At 41.1% G+C, this 23,099-nt stretch overlaps 1 protein-coding gene across 1 annotated transcript in view; it reads right to left on the reverse strand.

The window, feature by feature from the left end:
* Positions 1 to 23,099, reverse strand: part of LOC132866165 (vang-like protein 1) — a 217,669-nt gene that overhangs the window by 70,861 nt on the left and 123,709 nt on the right. The window contains exon 3 of the mRNA XM_060898767.1: positions 9,383 to 9,512. Within this exon, the coding sequence (XP_060754750.1) occupies positions 9,383 to 9,512 (130 nt within the window). The remainder of the gene's footprint in view (positions 1 to 9,382; positions 9,513 to 23,099) is intronic.

The raw sequence follows: 23,099 nt of genomic DNA on the forward strand, positions 1-23,099 counted from the left end.
GCACGGTTGCCTCACAGCAAGAAGGTTCCGGATTTGAACCCAGCGGCCGGCGAGGGCCTTTCTGTGTGGAGTTTGCATGTTCTGTCTGTGTGGGGGTGCTCTGGTTTCCCCCACAATCCAAAGACATGCAGTTACAGTAGGTTAACATGGGGCGGCCTTGGGCTGAGGTGCCCTTGAGCGAGGTACCGAATCCCTGACTGCTCCCCGGGTGCTCTGGTGTGGCTGCCCACTGCTCTGGGTGTGTGTTCACTGCTTCAGATTGGTTAAATGCAGAGGATGAATTTCACTGTGCTTGAAGTGTGCATGTGACGAATAAAGGTTTCTTCTTCTTGCACACAATTATAATTACAGTAGCCATATCCGTTGTAAAAACATAGTGTTAAATAAACATTGCAGTCATGCCTGTTTCTTTCATATTTCATTGTATGCCAATATTTGTAAATTTTTATAAAACAAGCACATATCTGTTAAGTACAGTATTTTTCATATTTTTTAAGAAAACGGGGATCCTATAGTTCAAAAACTTGACGTGATAGAGAAAAACTGAGATCAGTTTTGGATTCCGCACCCAAAAATTAGTTAAAAACAGTTGTCAGACCTAACTCAAAAAAATTGTGTTCCCCAGTGTTATCCATCCGTTGAGTTCCCCGACATCTCAAACTACCTGGTGCTGCAGACATCATTCTACATGGACACACAGATGAAAACCTGGAAGAGCATGGAGGAGTACAACTTTTCATATGGCTGGGTTAAATATTTGGGGATCGGGACACTACAAGATAGACGGCGGTAGACAGATCTAAGTGCAGGAAGAGTGTTTATTAGCAGGCGTGATATTTACAAAAGGAAAACAGAAAGTGGAGTATTTAAACAGCGTTATAAACATGACTAGAAACAAATGTGACAGTGATGATGATACTTCGCAAAGCCTCTGTGAAAAAAGCGCCCTTATCTATGTGTACTGATTGCACTCAAATCAATATCAGGTGTTTCCCATAACGACTGGGTCCCAAGAGCGCGGCACAATGCACTCCGTGAGCCCGTACGGCCGCTCGAGCTGCGCCAGACTCAAGTGTGCGAAGGCATGACAGTCAAGTGTTCGCGTGCTGTGTGACCACAACTTTTAGCTCACGTGTATATCGCCACACATCACCACTGAAATGCCTCATTTTCATCGATAATCCATCGCAAATCATCGCGAGCTGGAGTATGAGGCGGATGTGATGTTGAATGCAACCAATTGTAACCTACTTCGAGTAAAAATTACCTTCAACTTGAAAAAAAAAAATTGTGGCCCACTAAATGGCGCTTCGCGGCCTGTGGCTGAGAAACACTGGTCTAAACTACATCATTGTGTTGCTGCTTTCAAAGAACAATTAAAATCGTCCATGTGTTTATCATTTTGCTGGAAAAATGCCATTTTGAAAAAGAATTATGTTCGGATTGCAGAGGTTCATTGTGACACAGAAGTGAGATGTTTATCTCCAAGCATTGTGTCTTATTGGGCTTGTGTGTTTTTGAGTCAAATGAGCCAAGTTTCGCAACAAGCATGTCAGCAATCGCAAAAAAAAATGTAAAAGGTGAAAAAATTGGGAACAGGTATAAGGAAACATCTCATCTCATCTCATTATCTGTAGCCGCTTTATCCTGTTCTACAGGGTCGCAGGCAAGCTGGAGCCTATCCCAGCTGACTACGGGCGAAAGGCGGGGTACACCCTGGACAAGTCGCCAGGTCATCACAGGGCTGACACATAGACACAGACAACCATTCACACTCACATTCACACCTACGGTCAATTTAGAGTCACCAGTTAACCTAACCTGCATGTCTTTGGACTGTGGGGGAAACCGGATCACCCGGAAGAAACCCACACGGACACGGGGAGAACATGCAAACTCCACACAGAAAGGCCCTCGCCGGCCACGGGGCTCGAACCCGGACCTTCTTGCTGTGAGGCGACAGCGCTAACCACTACACCACCGTGCCGCCATAAGGAAACATGACTGTATTAATAAAAGTTAAATGCAATCATTGCTTTGGCATTCACTTCTATAATTATATAATAATATTGTGTCAATATAATGTTGCTGAAAATTCATTCCTTATGACTGAAAGATTTAGTGTTAGCACTTGTACTGAGATTTGGAGCAAGTCCCAGGCTGAAACTCTACAGCTGTGCTCTCTCTCTCTCTCTCTCTCTCTCTCTCACACACACACACACACACACACACACACGGATCTACAGTCCTTCATTAAGAGTGAACATACACACACTTGATTACTGTTCACTATGATGATGTGATATTGATAATAGCCGTATTGTCATTCACAGGAACAAGCAGCTGATTGGATGTTAAAGACACACGTATAAAAAAGCACACAGAAGCCAACGAAGAACCGACCTGATGAAGTGTCACTCTGTCACTCATCACCTTTACAGTGAGCTTCAGTTGAAACAGACACAGCTCGGCTGTGCGAGTGTAAATATTTAAAGGGGAACAGAGGGCAATATATACGGTAGAGTAAATATAACAATAAAACACACATTAACGAACCTTATTCAAGACTTACAAAAGTTTTTTGTTCTAAGGTTGGAAAGTTATAGTGTTTTGAAAGTAGCTTGAGCAAACTATTTCCGCAGTTTGAACAGCCTGCCATGATATTAGTTTTATCCAATCAGAATGCACGTTCATTTTCTCTGCGTAACACTCATGACGTATGTATGTGCCCAGTTGTGTTGGCTCATTGAGGTTGGGAATAGCACGTGTGAAATACCTGTTCCTGCCTCTTGCGACGATTTCGCAAGTCCACGGGTGGCGCCTATCTCATTGCAGCAAATAAATTCTGCTGGACTCGTGAGCAACTCCAAGTTACATTTTCCGCACGAGCACCACGCCGTGTCACCTGCACGCAGACGCTCTGCCCCACGCTCGCCATGCCCATGGTCAGCATCAGTCTCATCCTCGCCGTCATCCGAGCTTTCTTCTCTTATTTCATCACCGGAGTCAAGAGTACCTCTCCTAGGTTTAAACTGGTACCCTTCTAAGCCATAGCCTGCTTGCAGTGTGTCTTGCGGGATCTCTTCGTATGATTCGACAGAGCTGTCGCTTTCACTTGATGCGCCCGACGCCATGATTACACGCTTCTCTCCTAGTGCAGTGGGTAGGGCTGACGTCACGGTCTTTTAAAAATGGCAACTCTTGTGCCGTTTAGCGTACCGACTATTATATTTACAATTACCAAGATATTTCGTTGTTTTCTAGTATATAAATTTGATAGAATACTTAAGAATACGTTACTTTGTCACATCAGCAACTGTATATATTATATTTGGTACCCCTTTAATTTACTCCATACAAAGCCACGTAACGTCATACTCTCCTCTGCACAAGTGACACACATCAATATTATTCTTCATGTCTTCTCACTACCTTAAACACTCAAACCGAGCTCATAATGACAAAGTAGGTCAGAGAGTGAGAGAGACAGAGAGTGAGACAGAGACGGGGGAAGGAGGGAGAGAGAGACAGAGATAGACAAACAGAAAGAAAGAGAGAGAGCATCACACACAATTATTTATATATATATATATATATACACATATATTTCCACAAAACATCTGACAAAATCATTTCCGCTTAGGCGGACTTCTTAAAAACATATTGATGGCTGCACGAATTGACTTTAGTGTTGTTTTGTTGTAGAAAGAGCCGTCTTGCTGTCATGCCGAGGTATAGAACAGCTTTAGATATTTATTTAATTCTTCCTTGGACATTTCAGTGATGTAATTTTCAAACTTCTTTGAGCTTTTGAACCAGTCTAAAAAGAAATCAACAAATTTTAATGCTTAAAGATGAAGAACGTAAACAAACCGGCGAAATGACAGTAGCAATTTGTTAAAAACGCTTTAATAATAACTCTTGAAAAATAAAAAAGATACGTTCTTACCATCAAATACTTTTATTCCATTTTTTTTTGGTATTTTTTAGGGTTTTGTTTTCGAGTAGTTTTTATTTCGTCCTCGGTTGGTTCAGCAACATGCTCCGCCATTTTGTTTTTCTCTACTCATGGTATATGAGCTGATATCCCAGTAGTAGAGTAGCCAATCAGAGTGCGCAATTGCTCATATCCAGTGAATGTGGATAAATTAAATAAATAAAAAATTGAAATATATAATATATACAGTGGTGCTTGAAAGTTTGTGAACCCTTTAGAATGTTCTATATTTCTGCATAAATATGACCAAAAACATCATCAGATTTTCACACAAGTCCTAAAAATAGATCAAGAGGACCCAGTTAAACAAATGAGACAAAAATATTATACTTGGTCATTTATTTATTGAGGAAAATGATCCAATAGTACATATCTGTGAGTGGCAAAAGTATGTGAACCTCTAGGATTAGCAGTTAATTTGAAGGTGAAATTAGAGTCAGGTGTTTTCAATCAATGGGATGACAATCAGGTGTGAGTGGGCACCCTGTTTTATTTAAAGAAGAGGGATCTATCAAAGTCTGATCTTCACAACACATGTTTGTGGAAGTGTATCATGGCACGAACAAAGGAGATTTCTGAGGACCTCAGAAAAAGCGTTGTTGATGCTCATCAGGCTGGAAAAGGTTACAAAACCATCTCTAAAGAGTTTGGACTCCACCAATCCACAGTCAGACAGATTGTGTACAAATGGAGGAAATTCAAGACCATTGTTACCCTCCCCAGGAGTGGTCGACCAACAAAGATCACTCCAAGAGCAAGGCGTGTAATAGTCGGCGAGGCCACAAAGGACCCCAGGGTAACTTCTGAGCAACTGAAGGCCTCTCTCACATTGGCTAATGTTCATGTTCATGAGTCCACCATCAGGAGAACACTGAACAACAATGGTGTGCATGGCAGGGTTGCAAGGAGAAAGCCACTGTTCTCCAAAAAGAACATTGCTGCTCATCTGCAGTTTGCTAAAGATCATGTGGACAAGCCAGAAGGCTATTGGAAAAATGTTTTGTGGATGGATGAGACCAAAATAGAACTTTTTTGGTTTAAATGAGAAGCGTTATGTTTGGAGAAAGGAAAACACTGCATTCCAGCATAAGAACCTTATCCCATCTGTGAAACATGGTGGTGGTAGTATCATGGTTTGGGCCTGTTTTGCTGCATCTGGGCCAGGATGGCTTGCCATCATTGATGGAACAATGAATTCTGAATTATACCAGCGAGTTCTAAAGGAAAATGTCAGGACATCTGTCCATGAACTGAATCTCAAGAGAAGGTGGGTCATGCAGCAAGACAACGACCCTAAGCACACAAGCCGTTCTACCAAAGAATGGTTAAAGAAGAATAAAGTGAATGTTTTGGAATGGCCAAATCAAAGTCCTGCCCTTAATCAATCGAAATGTTGTGGAAGGACCTGAAGCGAGCAGTTCATGTGAGGAAACCCATCAACATCCCAGAGTTGAAGCTGTTCTGTACGGAGGAATGGGCTAAAATTCCTCCTTTAATTTATTTACATACACATACATTGGACATTTAAAATTATATAACTTCTTAGAACTTAGTATTGAAAAATAATTAGAATTGAATACAGGTAGTCGTCGACTTATGACTGCGTTTGGTTACGACTGACCAGTCGTAAACTGATCTGGTCATAAGTCGGCCTATGTTAAATGAATGTAAGTATATTGTGATGTGTAATGATATTGTAATCATCTTAAAGTCTTATTTTATCAACATTTTCTCATTTCATTACCATGGCTCATTATTTGGTTTAAGTCAAACACTGCATATTCAGGGGTGAAAGTAACTTTTATTTCTTGCTGGTATACTATTTTGAGCCATAGTGCACGCGCCGAAAAATACACCTAATTACTTATTATTGTCTACTTATCAAGCATTCACTAGGACTTCTTATCACTCAGTAGTACTAGTATAGTACTTTTTTATCACACTATCACTCTTTCATCCACCTGTATCAGTTTTTGATTATAAATAAATTGCAAACACAACATTTCAACAACACAATCGTTTTAATAAAATTTTTTTAGCTGAACAGTTGAAAACTAACTTTTCATTTTGGACATTGGACACAGAACAGTGTAACAGAACAGAAAAGTATAAGTTACTTTGATTACCAGCTGCGCATGTTATAGCACAAGATCTGGTTAAGCCGCACGCGCGCTGTAGCTCGCTTGTTGTTTGTCCAGCGAAACGCTGCACTGCACACATAATAGAAGAGGCTGGATGCAGTGTTGCCAGATTGGGCAGTTTTAAGTGCATTTTGGCAGGTTTTGAACATATTTTGGGCTGGAAACCGTCAGCAGTATCTGACAACACTGGCTGGATGCTGGGCGCTGCCGGGAGCTGGGGCGGAAACTGTCGTACGCTCAGCTAGCTCAGCTGGGAAACACTTGCCAGTCATAACCAGATGGTCATAAAGTCGATTGGTTGTAAGTCGCATAGGTCGTAAGTCGACGACTACCTGTATAGCTAAATAAGATACTAATGATATCTCAAAATAATTAAGTTATTCCACAAAATCGAGTCGTACATGATCTGATAGCTGAAGAGGTGCATTGCGCCGAGTTGGCTATAAGCCACGTATAACGAGGTTGAGTGGAATAACTGTTTTATTCTATCCACATTCACTGTATTTTAAGAAACAGAGCATTTTCATTTATATTTCCTGCAAAGCCGATAAATAAAAACTTTATACAAAACGTCTGATAAAATCATTTCTGCTTAGAATGTAAACAAACCGGCGAAATGACAGCAGCAATTTGTGAAAAATGCCATAATAATAATTCTTGAAAAATAAAAAAATATATACGTTCTTTTGTCCTCGGTTGGTTCAGCAATACGCGCTACCATTTTCTTTTCTTCTTTTTTTGGCAGTTGGCAAACCAACTTAAAGGTGCATTACTGCCACTGACTGGGCTGGAGTGTGGAACAGGAGGTACTGGGGGTGGGGGGGAGGGACTATATTCTTTTATTTAGATATTTCTGTTTCTTTTAAATACTTGATAAAGTGATATATCTGACTTGATGCACTCCGCCATTTTGTTTTTCTCTACTCACGGTATATGAGCTGATATCCTAGTAGTAGTCAATCAGAGCACATGATTGCTCACATCCAGTGAATGTGGATAGAAAATATATCCACAGACCGGCAGATAGATACAAACAGAGGGATAGAAAAAGACAAGAGGAAATGATACAGGCATAGGGTGAGATTGAGGAAGAGAAATATACAGAGAGAGGGAGAGAGAGACAGAAATGATGGGCGTTGGGGTTAATGATATGAGGATGGTGAGGTTCCTGGACTGAACCCTCTGTTCCTGTAATGGTTCTAATTATGTTTATATCAGCAGTTTGGGAAAAGGGGAGGAAAAGGAACACTTGGCTCTCCTCTTCATATCTTCATCTATTCGTTCAGTGGTTTGTGGGTGATGAGACTGAAATGAACCACATCTTTATGACTGCATGCCAAATACCTCACTGCCTTCATGCCATTCCTGAATCTGACTCAGCTTGCAAGTCCAAAAATCTGAGTCTGCTACCAACAACAGTTTTATCTCAGCATCGCCAACAAAACACTATTGTATTCATATTCACTGTTTAATGAGTTTATAAATACAGTGGGGCAAAAAAGTATTTAGTCAGTCACCAACTGTGCAAGTTCTCCCACTTAAGGTGAGAGAGGCCTGTAATTTTCATCATAGGTACACTTCAACTATGAGAGACAGAATGAGGAAAAAAATCCAGAAAATCACATTGTCTGATTTTTAAAGAATTTATTTGCAAATTATGGTGGAAAATAAATATTTGGTCAATAAGAAAAGTTCATCTCAATACTTTGTTATATACCCTTTGTTGGCAATGACAGAGGTCAAACGTTTTCTGTAAGTCTTCACAAGGTTTTCACACACTGTTGCTGGTATTTTGGCCCATTCCTCCATGCAGATCTCCTCTAGAGCAGTGATGTTTTGGGGCTGTCGCTGGGCAACACGGATTTTCAACTCCCTCCAAAGATTTTCTATGGGGTTGAGATCTGGAGACTGGCTAGGCCACTCCAGGACCTTGAAATGCTTCTTACGAAGCCACTCCTTCATTGCCCAGGCGGTGTGTTTGGGATCAGTGTCGTGCTGAAAGACCCAGCCACGTTTCATCTTCAATGCCCTTGCTGATGGAAGGAGGTTTTCACTCAAAATCTCACGATACATGGCCCCATTCATTCTTTCCTTTACACGGATCAGTCGTCCTGGCCCCTTTGCAGAAAAACAGCCCCAAAGCATGATGTTTCCACCCCCATGCTTCACAGTAGGTATGGTGTTCTTTGGATGCAACTCAGCATTCTTTCTCCTCCAAACACGACAAGTTGAGTTTTTACCAAAAAGTTATATTTTGGTTTCATCTGACCATATGACATTCTCCCAGTCCTCTTCTGGATCATCCAAATGCTCTCTAACAAAACTCAGACGGGCCTGGACATGTACTGGCTTAAGCAGGGGGACACGTCTGGCACTGCAGGATTTGAGTCCCTGGCGGCGTAGTGTGTTACTGATGGTAGCCTTTGTTACTTTGGTCCCAGCTCTCTGCAGGCCATTCACTAGGTCCCCCCGTGTGGTTCTGGGATTTTTGCTCACCGTTCTTGTGATCATTTTGACCCCACGGGGTGAGATCTTGCGTGGAGCACCAGATCGAGGGAGATTATCAGTGATCTTGTATGTCTTCCATTTTCTAATAATTGCTCCCACAGTTGATTTCTTCACACCAAACTGCTTACCTATTGCAGATTCAGTCTTCCCAGCCTGGTGCAGGTCTACAATTTTGTTTCTGGTGTCCTTTGACAGCTCTTTGGTCTTGGCCATAGTGGAGTCTGGAGTGTGACTGTTTGAGGTTCTGGACAGGTGTCTTTTATACTGATAATGAGTTCAAACAGGTGCCATTAATACAGGTAACGAGTGGAGGACAGAGGAGCCTCTTAAAGAAGAAGTTACAGGTCTGTGAGAGCCAGAAATCTTGCTTGTTTGTAGGTGACCAAATACTTATTTTACCGAGGAATTTACCAATTAATTCATTAAAAATCCTACAATGTGGTTTCCTGGATTCTTTCCCCCCATTCTGTCTCTCATAGTTGAGGTATACCTATGATGAAAATTACAGGCCTCTCTCATCTTTTTAAGTGGGAGAACTTGGACAATTGGTGGCTGACTAAATACTTTTTTGCCCCACTGTGAAGTAAATCTAAATATGTTGACAACAAAAAAGCCCTGAGACAGTACTGAAGCACTAACAGGAGCATTTGTGCATTTCCCATCATCACCTGAAGAAATAAAAACACTTCTGGGAAACATTCCTGCGCAGTATAAACCCACAGTTACCAAATCTCACCTGTGTTTCATCTCCTCGCATGGACTGGTCTCCCAGCAGCGGCTCTGCAGGAGGAGCGTTGATGGTGACGGACTTCTCCGAGCGACTGCTGTCTTTACTGCGAGACTTGTGTCGTTCTCTGCTGCGCTCTCTGAAAATAAACAAGTTAAAATGTGAAATCTGTGACATTACACTACACAAATCTATTCAGTGGCTAACAATATTCATTTATTAGATGAGTTAATTTATTATACCCCACTCCCACGGAAAACCGTAAATTATTATGAAGTAGTGGGGTCCTGTGGGAATGGGAGCAAAGTCGAAACATTAATCTTCCCCCTGCTGACCTGGTAACGTTTACAGAAATCTTTTGAGGGAATCAGAACCGTCGGATTTATGTGTTGTACCCAGTCAAGATGTTGCTGTTGGTGACGTAAATGATTATAGAGTGATGTTGAGACACCACGACTCGTACTCAAAACAACAAGCAGACGTCAGCAGATACAGTGGGAGAACCATATCCATAGGGTAACGTGACCAGACGTCCCGGGATAGTCCCGATTTTGAGTTGCGTGTCCCCAGTCCCGACAAAGGTCTGTCGGGACGCTGAAATGTCCCGGTTTACACCAAACACTAACAATCTGTCCTGGTTACAGCGATCATATATAGCCAACGAGATGTCAATAAAGCTTCTAGCAATTCAGCATCAATGTGCGTGTGTGTGCAGTCAACCTTACAATGTATCTATTTGTACAATGTTGCAATATCGAGGCCACGTTATAACGTTTTTTTTTCACTAGCGGCTGTTAACTACTACGCGACAATGCCGAACGGATGAGCGCTGGGCGGAGATGTTCGCGCACTTCAAGAGTAGGGAGATTCCTTACAGCAATGCCAGCCAGCTTTGCCAGTTTGCCATGTGCCTACCTGGCACCAATGCTCCAGTTGAGCGAATATTTTCACTCATGAGCAACACCTGGACTGGCGAGAGGAATCGCATGACCGTGCCTACTCTCAAAGCCTTGCTCATTACCCGGACCAATTTTGACGATACTTGCTCGCAGTTTCACAGCAGGCTCTCGGGCAGTAAAGCGCTACTGGAGCAAATTCACTCATCGCAATAAAATGGCATCTTCTTTAGGGTGGGTGGGTTGGGTGGCTGCATTTCTGAAACATTTTTTGTTGTCTTTCATCTGTTTCATCTGTCTTTAATCTGTATCACAGATTGTCTTGACTTGTTTGATGCTGTTGTCAACTCACGGTTCACGTTTTCAAAATAGTTAATAGCCGACACTGGTTAAGATTAAACAGAGGCATTTTGGGTAAAGGTTCGGAGGTGACAACGATTAGGCTCATGCGCTCGTTCCTGTTACAATGCATAGCCTATTGTTTAAAAAAAAAAAAGTTCATCGCATAAAATGTTGATGTTAATATGCAAGCAATGCATTTTCTTGGCGTTTTCACAAAGGTGAAATAAATCAGTTGAAATTTAGGCTATTGGCCTATTCCCTATCATCACATCTGTTGTCTGATTTTCTTACTTTAACTGAATTGTGAGAGAAGTACATGTAGATAACAAGAAAATACTTGATTATTCTCTGAAATGTTGATAAAAGTGAGCTACAAAATGATAAAAGCACCTGTCTGAGCCGGCGCATGTTTACATCAAAACGCGTGTGCGTGCACGAGTATCACGGTCACGCGCAAAGTGTCCCGGTTTTAGACTCGGGAAATCTGGTCACCCTACCATAGGGGGATATGTTCCAACACCTAATACAGATAGCTGAAACTGCAGATAGGAGCGAACCATATATAAAGCTTGCTTTTTCCGTATATACAGTCTTGTGCAAAAGTCTTAGGCACCATATTGTTTTTTTCATACAAACTTTGTTATAGATTTCTATTTTATGACTTCTACATTATCGAGTCAGTACAAAAACATTTTAGGAGTCCAGATGTTTGTTCTCCAGCACAAAATTAAATGTTACAGGAAATAAAGTTGGTATCTGAGCAGCATATTATATAAGAGACCACTTTTCAGATTAAAAAAAGAAAGCATAATGAAGGCTACTGGGTTTTGGTGCAAAATTAAGAAGAGAGTGTAAACAGTCATACAGGGCTCGACATTAAGGACTGCCCGATTGCCCGGGGCAAGTGAAACATTCATTCAGGCAAGTGGGATATGTCCCTGACATGCCTAACCAGGCAAGTTGGAAAGAGCATATATTATGAACTAGCACCACAAAAAATAGGCTTTTTGATCTTTTATTTCAGTTCCTAAAAGCGTCCCTCACTACGTATCCGCCATTATGTCTTGGCTGTTTTCTTAGTCTCGGTTTCATTTGCTGCTTTGCAAGTTATTTTATATACCCCCGCTGTTGTAGTATGGCACGCGTACTGTTTATAGACCCCTTGTGCATGACGTCATGCATCACGTGATAATTACAGCTGGGGTCAGACAGACACCATCTTTCATGCAAGCAAGGCTTAATCTGTCTTCAATATGGTTCATTTTTGCGCTGTTTTTGCTTGTTCAAACAGCGAAATAGATAAAAGGCATTACCGTCTCCCCGCTATCAAGAAAAATGTTAACAAATAGAAGCAAATATTTCAAGAACAACGAGGAAACGAGTGGTTAAAGAATACGAAGAGAGAAGCTGAGCCTGAAAACACCTGAGAAATTCACAATTGTATTTAAAATGTATTTTACAGAAACAGAAAGTTGGAAGGGGCAGCACGATGGTGTAATGGTTAGCGTTGTCGCCTCACAGCAAGAAGGTCCGGGTTCGAGCCCCGTGGCTGGCGAGGGCCTTTCTGTGCAGAGTTTGCATGTTGTCCGTGTGGGTTTGCTCTGGTTTCTCCCAAAGACATGCAGGTTAGGTTAACTGGTGACTCTAAATTGACCGTAGGTGTGAATGTGAGTGTGAATGGTTGTCTGTGTCTATGTGTCAGCCCTGTGATGACCTGGCGACTTGTCCAGGGTGTACCCCGCCTTTCACCCGTAGTCAGCTGGGATAGGCTCCAGCTTGCCTGCAACCCTGTAGAACAGGATAAAGCAGCTACAGATAATGAGAAAGTCGGAAGTGAGGATGGAAGAGTTTGCTTAAGAATCTCGTTTTATTTATTTATTTATTTTTCCTGCTCGCATTCAAATTAGCGCCTTCATGAAAGTGCTTGATTTTCTTACAGGTGAAGCCGCTTCCTTATTTGACACAGAAAACCCAGATTGGTTTCAAACAACTAGGGTATAAAAAACTCAACAAGGAGCAACATGCGTGATAAATCTTGAAAGAAAAGAACAGATTAAGAGCAGAGAGAGAGCTGGAGCTCTGTTTCTGTTATCAGAGGAACACAGTCCTGTGCAAAATCTTTATATATCGGGCTTTTTTTAACATCATCCATGTCTAGGTTTAAAAAAACAAAGAAAAAACCTGTGCTGTGTCATGACAGACCGGCTGCACTGATTCAGTTACAGGTTGCCAGGTCTGTATAAACAACGAAAACCTACACACTAAACAATAATTTATCTCAAACATTATCCTGTCTGTCATTACGCAGCACGTTTTTTTTTCCTTTAAACCTAGAGGTGGATGATATCACAAAAAAAAGATACATAAATATTCTCATACACAGTACTGTTCAAAAGTCTTGGCACTCTATTGTTTTCTTCATACAAACTTTGTTATAGATTTCTATTTTATGATTTCTACATTATTGAGTAATGAACCTACAGTCTGAGAGAGAATTCTACACAAACACACTGAACTTTACAACAGTTGCATGCATGGGAAATGGAAATAAATCGACTAAGGCAGGAAAAACTATTTTGGATAAAATTGTTATTGTCTGTTACAAGTAAAAATAAAAAGTAACCAATAACCAAACTTAATAATAAACTTAATCAATAACCAAACTTCAACTCAATGTGTGATCTTCATTTTATGTTGCAATTCATAACTATTCTATGGTTTTCTTAAAAAAAAAAAGTAGTATTCGCAAAATAGGGGGAAAGTGATAATATTGGGGGAGGGGGGGAGTGGAAATTAACCTCCACTTGCAAAGTTAATGTCGAGCCCTGTCTTATGGCCCTTTTCCACTACCCTTTTTCAGCTCACTTCAGCTCGCTTCAGCTCACTTCAGCCCGACACGGCTTGCGTTTCGACTACCTCAGAACAGCACGACTCAGCTCGCTTCAGCCCTGCTCAGCCCCCAAAACTTGCACGGTTTTGGAGTGGGGCTGAAGCGAGCCCAACCGAGCCAAGTGGGGCTAGGGGCGTGAGGAGACACTCCCCTGTGCACTGATTGGTGAGGAGGAGTGTCTTCACATGCCCACACACGCCCCGCGAGCACGCTGGGATCTGTAAACACTGTAAACCCGGAAGAAGAAGAATTACGAATTACGAGAATTTCTGAAGCCTTATGCGCCTCGCCTCATCTATACGCTCTTGCCAGTATCTGTTGGCGTTGTCGGTGACAACAAGCCACAGCACCAAGACCAGCAACACTAACGACTCCATGTCCTCCATGTTTATTGTTTACTATCCGGGTCGTGAGACTACCGCTTAAAAGGTCACTGATGTCACTGTTTGCGCCGCCTAACGACATCACGTGACGTCCACCCACTTTCACTAACTCCACCCAATGTGTCCACCCACTTCCAGCCAGCACGGTTCAGCGCGGTTGTAGTCGAAATGCAATTCCAACAGCCCTGCTCAGCTCGACTCAGCCCAACTCAGCACGGCACGGCTCAGCCCAACTCAGCCGCGTTGGGAGTGGAAAAGCGGCAATAGTGTCCAGAAGAACTGTGGCTAGTTCTGTAAGATGCTCAGTAAAACCTACAGCTCATTTCCTTATCAAACTGCACTCATTATACCTGAGACTACTTTTTTAAAGCAAAGGGTTGTCTCACACCAAATATTGACTGTTTCATTTATTATGGCTTACTGCTTACTGTTTATAGTATTTTTTTAATGTTGAAACATCTCATTTCATTATTTTTAAGCCATTTTTGGTCGACAGCATTTCTTTACATGTGCCTCAGACTTTTGTACTGTATATACCTATGATAAAGTTTCATTTATAAACTATACACAGTATAACATCAACAACAGTAACTCATAAAAAAATGCGTCACTCTGGATAAGAGTGTCTGCTAAATGCCATGTAATGTAATGTGAAATAAAATTTACATTTTATTTTAAATGCGTTACCTGCAGCACAACGTATCCCAAATAGAATATGCCAAGCGAGGACACAAACCCGCATCCTCTGATTGAAAGTCCTGTGCTTTCATCACTACACAACATACAAGTCAAGTCAAAGTCCCTCTCACGCCAGAATGTGGTCTTCCCAGGCAGTCTCCTGTCCCAGTACTAACCAACTCTTTAAGGCGTATGGGTGCGGCGCTGATCTCCGTTTTGATAGCCCTCGGCCTCTCGCCTATACAGCCAGGGTTACAGTGGGGGGCTGGTCCTCTGGTAAACGCAAGAGTTTGACTCCCCACTCACATCTGTATTGCAGCGTGTCTTGCCAGATGGTAGTAGGTACCATTTTTATGATGGTCTTTGGTATGACCCAACCATGAGTAGAACTCACAAGCTCCCGGTCGAGAGGTGGACACGCTAACCACTAGGCCAACTCGCAGTCATACAACATACAGTCTGGCGTTTTTTTGTTCCCCCCCCAGCTTATAAACTGATGGCACTTTTTACACTGTTGCCAGTGTGTCCTGACAGTTTGGACGCCACTTATTACACCATTTTTGTTTGTTTTACAAAAAGTGACCTATTGTGGCAACTTCGGCTTGACAAACATGCGCGCAAGTAGTAGTATTAATAATAATAAAGATGTTAGCGTTGAAGATGACGTCACGGCAGTTTCATGTGGTGTTGCTATGACGGTCAGCTGTAGTGGAAAACGAATCAAGTCAAGCCGGTACCATGCAGTGTAAAAGGGCCTACAGCAAGGCAGCTAATCCAACAGAAAGAAGCCCAGCTCAGCATCTGTCTTTACCATTTTATCACTCTTAGCTCTTGCCAGCGAATAAAATCCAGTCCAAGATTTACTCTTGTCCAGTCACGCTCGCTTTTCTTCTCTTCCTGGCTTCCTCCGACAGCATCTTCTTTGGTTTCTTCACCTCGACTGCCATGATGTCCATACTGGGAATACCGATTTAGCTTATTTTTATAGCTAGTGTTGCTGGTTGATTTTGGAAGCTGCTGGTGGTGCAGTAAAGCTTTAGACAGATCTCGTGAGATGTCTCAGGGATGCCCCACCAGAGTTACATAGTGCTATAACTGATGAAGTGGGTGTGGAATTGAAATGGAAGACAAACCATTCTCCCTATTATGAGTCGATGTACCATGAAAATAATTTTGAAGCTGATATTTTAAGCTAAAATTCCTACCTAGTGTCGCTTTAACTTATTTACATACACATACATTGGACATTTACAATTATATAACTTCTTAGAACTCAGCATCGAAAAATAATTAGAATTGAATATAGCCAAATAAGATACTAACAATATCTCAAAATAATTAAGTTATTCCACAAAATAGAGTCGTACATGAGCTGATAGCTGACGAGGCATGTAGCGCCAAGTTGGCTATAAGCCATGTACGACGAGACTGAATGGAATAATTGTTTTATTCTATCCACATTCACTGTATTTTGAGGAACAGAGCATATTTAATTTATATTTTTTGCAAATTTGATAAATAAAAACTTTATACAAAATGTCCAACAAAATAATTTCCACTTAGAATGTAAATAAACCGACGAAATGACAGTAGCAATTTGTGAAAAATGCAATTAATAATAATTCTTGAAAAAAAAGATATATTCTTACCATCAAATACTTTCATTCCATATTTTGTTGATTTTTATTTTTTTTTATTTTTTGGGGTTTTGTTTTCGAGTAGAGTTTTTATTTCATCCTCGGTTGGTTCAGCAACATGCTCCGCCATTTTGTTTTTCTCTACTCACGGTATATGAGCTGATAGCCTAGTAGTAGAGTAGCCAATCAGAGCGCACGATTGCTCATATCCAGTGAATGTGGATCGAATAATCGGCATTGTCTTGTAATTATGATTTCATAACTCAAATGAATTAGAAATCGTGTCCAATGTGTCCTGTTAGTCTTATCAACCGAACCCGCACACATTTAATTTCAAAAATGAGTTTTATATTCAAATTTGAAAACAGCTTTACTGCATTGAGCATCTTTGGCTGTAAATTAGAAGGAGACTTATTAAATGCACATTCTGTACAAATGGTAAACCGGTTTAATTTCATACTGATGCATCCATAAAACCATCATTGTTCAGTATTCATTTGTTTCTTGCAATGTTGGTCTTCTCAATTGCATGAAATAAGATTACTTAAGATTACATCATGCTAATCAGTGGCTATAAGAATGCATTTGTCGTTAGGAATGTTGACATCTTTAGTGGAACTGTTCTGTTCTTGACGCAGTAGTGGAGGCGCTGCTGTTGGGAGGAAATCACGCTGTACTGAATAGCTCCCATTGTGAAAGGTGACTAGAACAGTAGTGGGTTAAAGGGCTGAAGCAGCATTTATAGCTGTCTGGCTTTCTTCGGGTTCTTTGTCATCGCTTGCTGTGCAAAATCCGTTTCTTTGTTCATACACAAACACGGTGTAGTTTAGCCAAGATAGACGAGAATGTGAACTATGCAGACAGCCGAAGCAGCCATAATCCTTATGTACTTGACTTTTCATTGGCTTTATTTATTTATTTACTTACTTACTTATTCGCTACATCGTCACAAATACAGACACAGATATACAGAAAGCAAGCATCTGTTCAAACTTGATAAAGTGCAAAATACAAAAGGGACGGCAAACCCACCACCCCCTTCTCCGTCATGATGGCATGGTCGAAATGCTAACCTTTCCTTCGTGACGAGCTTGTAAACTCACCAATAAAGTGGCCCAAGTCGTAGCCCTTTCTTTTCAAATTCTCTTATAAAGCAATCCTTCTGCCTTCAGTAGGACCACGTTTAATATCCTTTACCATTTATCCATTAATTTCTCACTCACAGAATCACTGGATAGCTGTGAGCCTTTTGAGTACACACCTACTGTCCACCTGGTCATTCAACCAATTCGTCAATCATGTGGCAGCAGTACAACGCATACAACCATGCACATGCAGGTCAAGAGCTTCAGTTAATGTTCATGCCAAACAGCAGAATCAAAAAAGTCAAAGTCCCTACCGTGCCAGAACCTGGTCTTCCCAGGCAGTCTCAGTCTCATCCCAGGACCAACCAGGCGCTTCAGGTGGCGCCAATCTCCGTTTCTATAGTCCTCGGCCTCTCGCCTATTATACAGCTAGGGATACAGTGGGAGTTGGTCCTCTGGTAACCGTGAAAGTTTGACTCAATACTCACATCTGTATTGCAGTGTGCCTTGCCAGATGGCAGTAGGTACCATTTTTATGATGGTCTTTGGTATGACCTGACCACGAGCAGAACTCATGATCTCCCGGTCGAGAGACAGACACGCTAACCACTAGGCCAACTCGCAGTAATCAGCAGAATAGGGGGAAAATATGATGTCCGTGATCTCAGTGACTATTGCGGGTGGAAATACAGTGTCTTGCAAAAGTATTCATCCCCCTTGGTGTTTGTCCTGTTTTGTCACATTACAAGCTTGAATTACCATTCCTACAGTGAAGCATGGTGGTGGTGGCAGCATCATGCTGTGGGGATATTTTTCATCTGCAGGGACAGAAAAGCTGGTCAGGACTGAAGGAAAGATGGATGGCACTAAATACAGGGCAATTCTGGAGGAAAACCTGTTTGAGTCGGCCAGAGGTTTGAGACTGGACCCAACAGAACAATGACCCTAAATATACTGCTAAAGCTACACTGGAGTGGTTTGAAGAGAAACATTTAAATGTCTTGGAATGGCCTAATCAAAGCCCAGACCTCAATCCAATTGAGAATCTGTGGCATAACTTGAAGATTGCTGTACACCAACACAACCCATCTAACTTGAAGGAGTTGGAGCAGTTTTGCCTTGAGGAATGGGCAAAAATCCCAGTGGCTAGATGTGCTAAGCTAATAGAGACATACCCCAAGAGACTTGCAGAGGTAATTGCAGCAAAAGGTGGGTCTACGAAGTATTGACCTTTTTTGGGTGGGGGGTGGAGGGAGTGAATACCTATGCACACTCGAGATTTCTGTTTTTTCATCTTAATTATTGTTTGTGTCACCATAAAACAACAGTTTGCACCTTTAAAGCTGTAGGTATTTTGTGTAAATCAAATGGTGCTAACCCTCCTCCAAAAGTCCATTTTAATTCCAGCTTGTAATGCAACAAAACAGGACAAATACCAAGGGAGATGAATACTTTTGCAAGACACTTTATGTTGTTGAGGATCGAGGGACATCAGAGGAGAATGACCAGGCAGGCTCGAGCTGTCAGGAAGGGTACAGTAATTCGAATAGTCACTCTTTACCACCATGGTGATCAGAAAAGCATCTCAGAAGGCACTAAATACTGAATGTTGAGGCAGATGTGCTAGAAGACCACATCAAGTTCCAACCCTATCAGCCAAGAAGTAGTGCCAAAGTTGTATAGTAAAAAAGAATTGAGACTGGAAAGGAAGCATAAATCCCCTTAATAAAATGACAATGTAAACAAATGGTGTAAATACCAAGGGTTAGATAGAGTCATATGCCAAGGAGGAAAAACTTATTGTCTTAGTTATACCTTGAGCATGTGTCTAAGAGTTCAAAACTTCTTCATATGACTGAACTTTGGTAAGGTTTCAACTGACGGTAAGAATTAACCTAAGAGAAAACACATGATACTAACTGACAGAGGTTTAGCACAAACAGCAGGCTTGTGGTACTCAAGTCCAGAAGTCAGACTTGAGTCCGACTCGTGCCCTAATTTTAAGGACTCATGACTCGACTTGGACTTGAGCACTCATGACTCATATTTGGACTCGGACTTGTGCATTAACTGCATTAGGACTCATAAATTGGAGACGAGGACTCAGATTTTTTCTTTATTTTTTTGTAACAAGCCATCATAATTTGGCAAAAGATATTTATATCTACATTAATTTAGTACTAATTTCGTGCAAGAGCGTCACACCTGCGCACTTTGGCGTGTGCATCAGATAGACTCTCGGGTGCGCTCCGGACAGCATGCGCACCAAATGGACACTCGCGCGCATCATAAACGACTCACACCCGCACAGGATTAAGGCGCAATCAGCGCACCGATATAAAAACTGTGAAAACACACTTACTTTGCAAAGTATTGAGTTGCGTTGCTGACACGTTACTGAGCCTTATTTCCTTGTCTGGTTTCCTGATCCCTGATTTCCTGTTTCTCATCTTTGATTCTGCCGAGTCTACGATAGCCTGTTTGTGCCTCGCTCGACCTGTTGCCTGTTTCATCGTTTGATGAGTTTGCCTGCCGTTCTGGATTGTTCACCTCTCTTCACTTGTATTAATAAACACACCTTCTGCACTTACATCTGTCTCCCAACCATCTCTGACAGAATACTTCACACTCCCTGATAAAGAGAATGCACATTCACCTGTTCATACATCATGTTCAGGAACAAACTAACATTAATGGCGCTGAAAAAGCCACCGTCAAATGGTGCGGTTGGAGTGTTGGACGTGGACTCGACTCGAATTTTTTTTTTAATGACTTGGACTTGACTCAGACTTGAACACTGGGGACTCGAGACTGGACTCGGACTCGAGGTTTAGTGACTCGACTACAACACTGCAAACAGCTGGTGATCATTTTGTAGGAAAATCTTGTGAATTCTTTAACCCTTTGATGCAAAACATATGCACACCCCTTCTAATGCACAACATGGGTCAAAAATGACCCGCATTCATTTTCCAGGTTATTTCATGCTGACTGAGTTTTTCTTTGCTCTATCTTTTGAAATCAATTTATTTTATGATTGAATATTCCAAGCATTCTTTAAATATCTTGTTTTTAATTGCAACAAATCATTAATTACATTTTTTCTTTCCTACTTTATGAACAAAAATACTTTTTATATTACTACACATGGGTCATCCAAGTGTGATTTAAAATTAAATGTCTTAATACTATAATAATAATTTGTTTCAAGTAATTACTTTAGCAGTGAATGGGGCCAGTTATTTATTTATTAACTGTGTCGTTAGCTAAGCCAACTACAATAAAATTAGCTAACTAAAGTAGAATATGTCAGCAGCTCGGTAGCTAATAGTAATTACTTGTAACTTTCTGACAAGTAATCGACTCACTCTCAAGGTAACCTAAACATAATCAATTTTTTTCTAAGGTAATGTTCGAACAATTGAAAAACATTACTTGCATGTATTAGATGGGCAAAGGGCGCTGTGCTGTGCTGAGCTGTGAAATGTCTGACACAAGCACAATTCACAGTTCCCACCAAACGCTGGAGTAAATGCATGCGGGTCGGTTCTGACCCATGTGTGTAAACTTGATGTAGAATTACAAAAGCTGTGCTTGTTCATAACTTAAGAAAGGAAAAATAAAAATGATGATTTGTGCTAAACAAAAACAAGATATTTACTGCATATTTGGAAAAGTAAATGACAAAATGAATTTATTTCAAAATAGAAACACTCAGCCATACATGAAATAAGCTGGAAAATGAATGCAGGTCATTTTTGACCCATGTTGTGCATTAGAAGGGTAGTGATACAAAAATGGTTTTTATTCAAAAAGTAAGAAAGGAAAAAATAAAATAAGGATGTATGATGATCAAAAACAAGTTAATTGAGGAATACCTTGAATACTGAATGATGGGATTAATTTATTGCAAAGATATAGAAGATAAAAACTCAGCCGGGTCACTTTTGACCCATGTTTTGCATCAAAGGGTTAAGTGAATTTTTCAGTCCTTATTTTAAATGCTTCAAAAAGTGGACAATTTCACAGAATCCAGTTTGACATCTCCATAACTCTGGACTTGTTAGCACGTTTTTTACATCATGTGCTGACGCATAACCATGTAAAATGAAAACGTTCTCTAGTTCGAGTGTTTGAGTGAATATGGAAACACAACGGTAAATACGGAAATCCCCACAGTGAGGAAGCCATCTGAGGCTGCTTTATATAAACCCTAAATATAAACATGGTATATAGAGGATATCCTGAAGTTTGGACAGACACACTGCTGAGTCGCTTTAAATGTTGTGATTTCCATCACCCGCTTCCTTTTCTCCAGCACAGGACAACAAATTCGTGAACTCGCAAAGTAAGATGAACGAAACATGGATTTGAAAATAATGCTATTTGGTGTGCAGGGATAATAAAGCAGGAAGCGTTCTAAGTGTGAGACAGACTGGGTCATGGGATCATGCCAGTTGGACCTTTTTTCCTTCAATGTTTTGAAAACTCCTAGCACGACATCGTGCTTCACCATAATCAAACATACCCATGTCCTGTTATACTGTATCATCTATGTTTATATGTCTGTATCCATCTAAAGGTTCGGCAAGTACGGAGTAAACCACAATAGGGAGTGCTGCTGTGTGTTAATCATAATCAACAAGAGGCTATCACGTAATTCCCCTTCGCACTGAGCTTTACAGCTCTCGGCACGGCTCACAGGTCACAGCGCTACAAACAAGACCACTTGTTTGTGTTTGTTTATGTCATCATTGGTTAGTTCTCTATTCCGCTTCAAATGACTCCCTGATTAGTCTGTCTATTTTAACTCTTGTTTTGTTTGTTTGGCATGACATATACTCCCTGCGTCATTTATACCAAGTTTTTTTGTTTGTTTACTTTTTGGGTTTTATCTCATTTTGATCCTGATACTCTGTTTGCCGACTGCCTGAATCTTGCCTGTTTTGACTACGACTATCTGCCATATTCTTTAATAAACACTAAACCTGCCCTTGCATCCGACTCAAGGAAGTTTAATTCCAACTTTTAATTCCAAAGTTGGAATTAAAATGGATTTTTGGAGGGTTAGCACATTTGATTTAAACAACATGCCTACCACTTTAAAGGCGCAAATTGTTGTTTTATTGTGACACAAACAATAATTAAGATGAAAAAACAGAAATCTGGAGTGTGCATAAGTATTCACCCCCTTTCGTATGAAACCCTTAAATAAGAGCTGGTCCAACCAATTCACTTCATAAGTCACATCATTAGTTGATTAAGATCCACCTGTGTGCAATCAGTGTCACATGATCTGTCACATGATGTCTGAATAAATCAACCTGTTCTGGAAGGACCCTGACTCTGCAACACTACTAAGCAAACAACATGAAAACCAAGGAGCCTCCAAACAGGTCAGAGACAAAGTTGTGGAGAAGTATAGATCAGGGTTGGGTTATAAAAAATATCCCAAACTTTGAATATCCCACGGAGCGCCATTAAATCCATTATAGCAAAATGGAAAGAATATGGCACCACTACAAACCTGACAAGAGAAGGCCGCCCACCAAAACTCACAGACCGGGCAAGGAGGGCATTAATCAGAGATGCAACAAAGACACCAAAGATAACACTGAAGGAGCTACAAAGAGCTACAGTGGAGATGGGAGTATCTGCCCATAGGACCACGTTGAGCCATACACTCCACAGAGCAGGGCTTTATGGAAGAGTGGCCAGAAAAAAAGTCATTGCTGAAGAAAACACGTTTGGAGTTTGCCCAACAGCATGTGGCAGACTCCCCAAACACATGGAAGAAGATACTCTGCTCAAATGA

This window comes from Neoarius graeffei, chromosome 18 (genome assembly GCF_027579695.1).
Source record: "Neoarius graeffei isolate fNeoGra1 chromosome 18, fNeoGra1.pri, whole genome shotgun sequence".
NCBI lineage: Eukaryota > Metazoa > Chordata > Actinopteri > Siluriformes > Ariidae > Neoarius > Neoarius graeffei.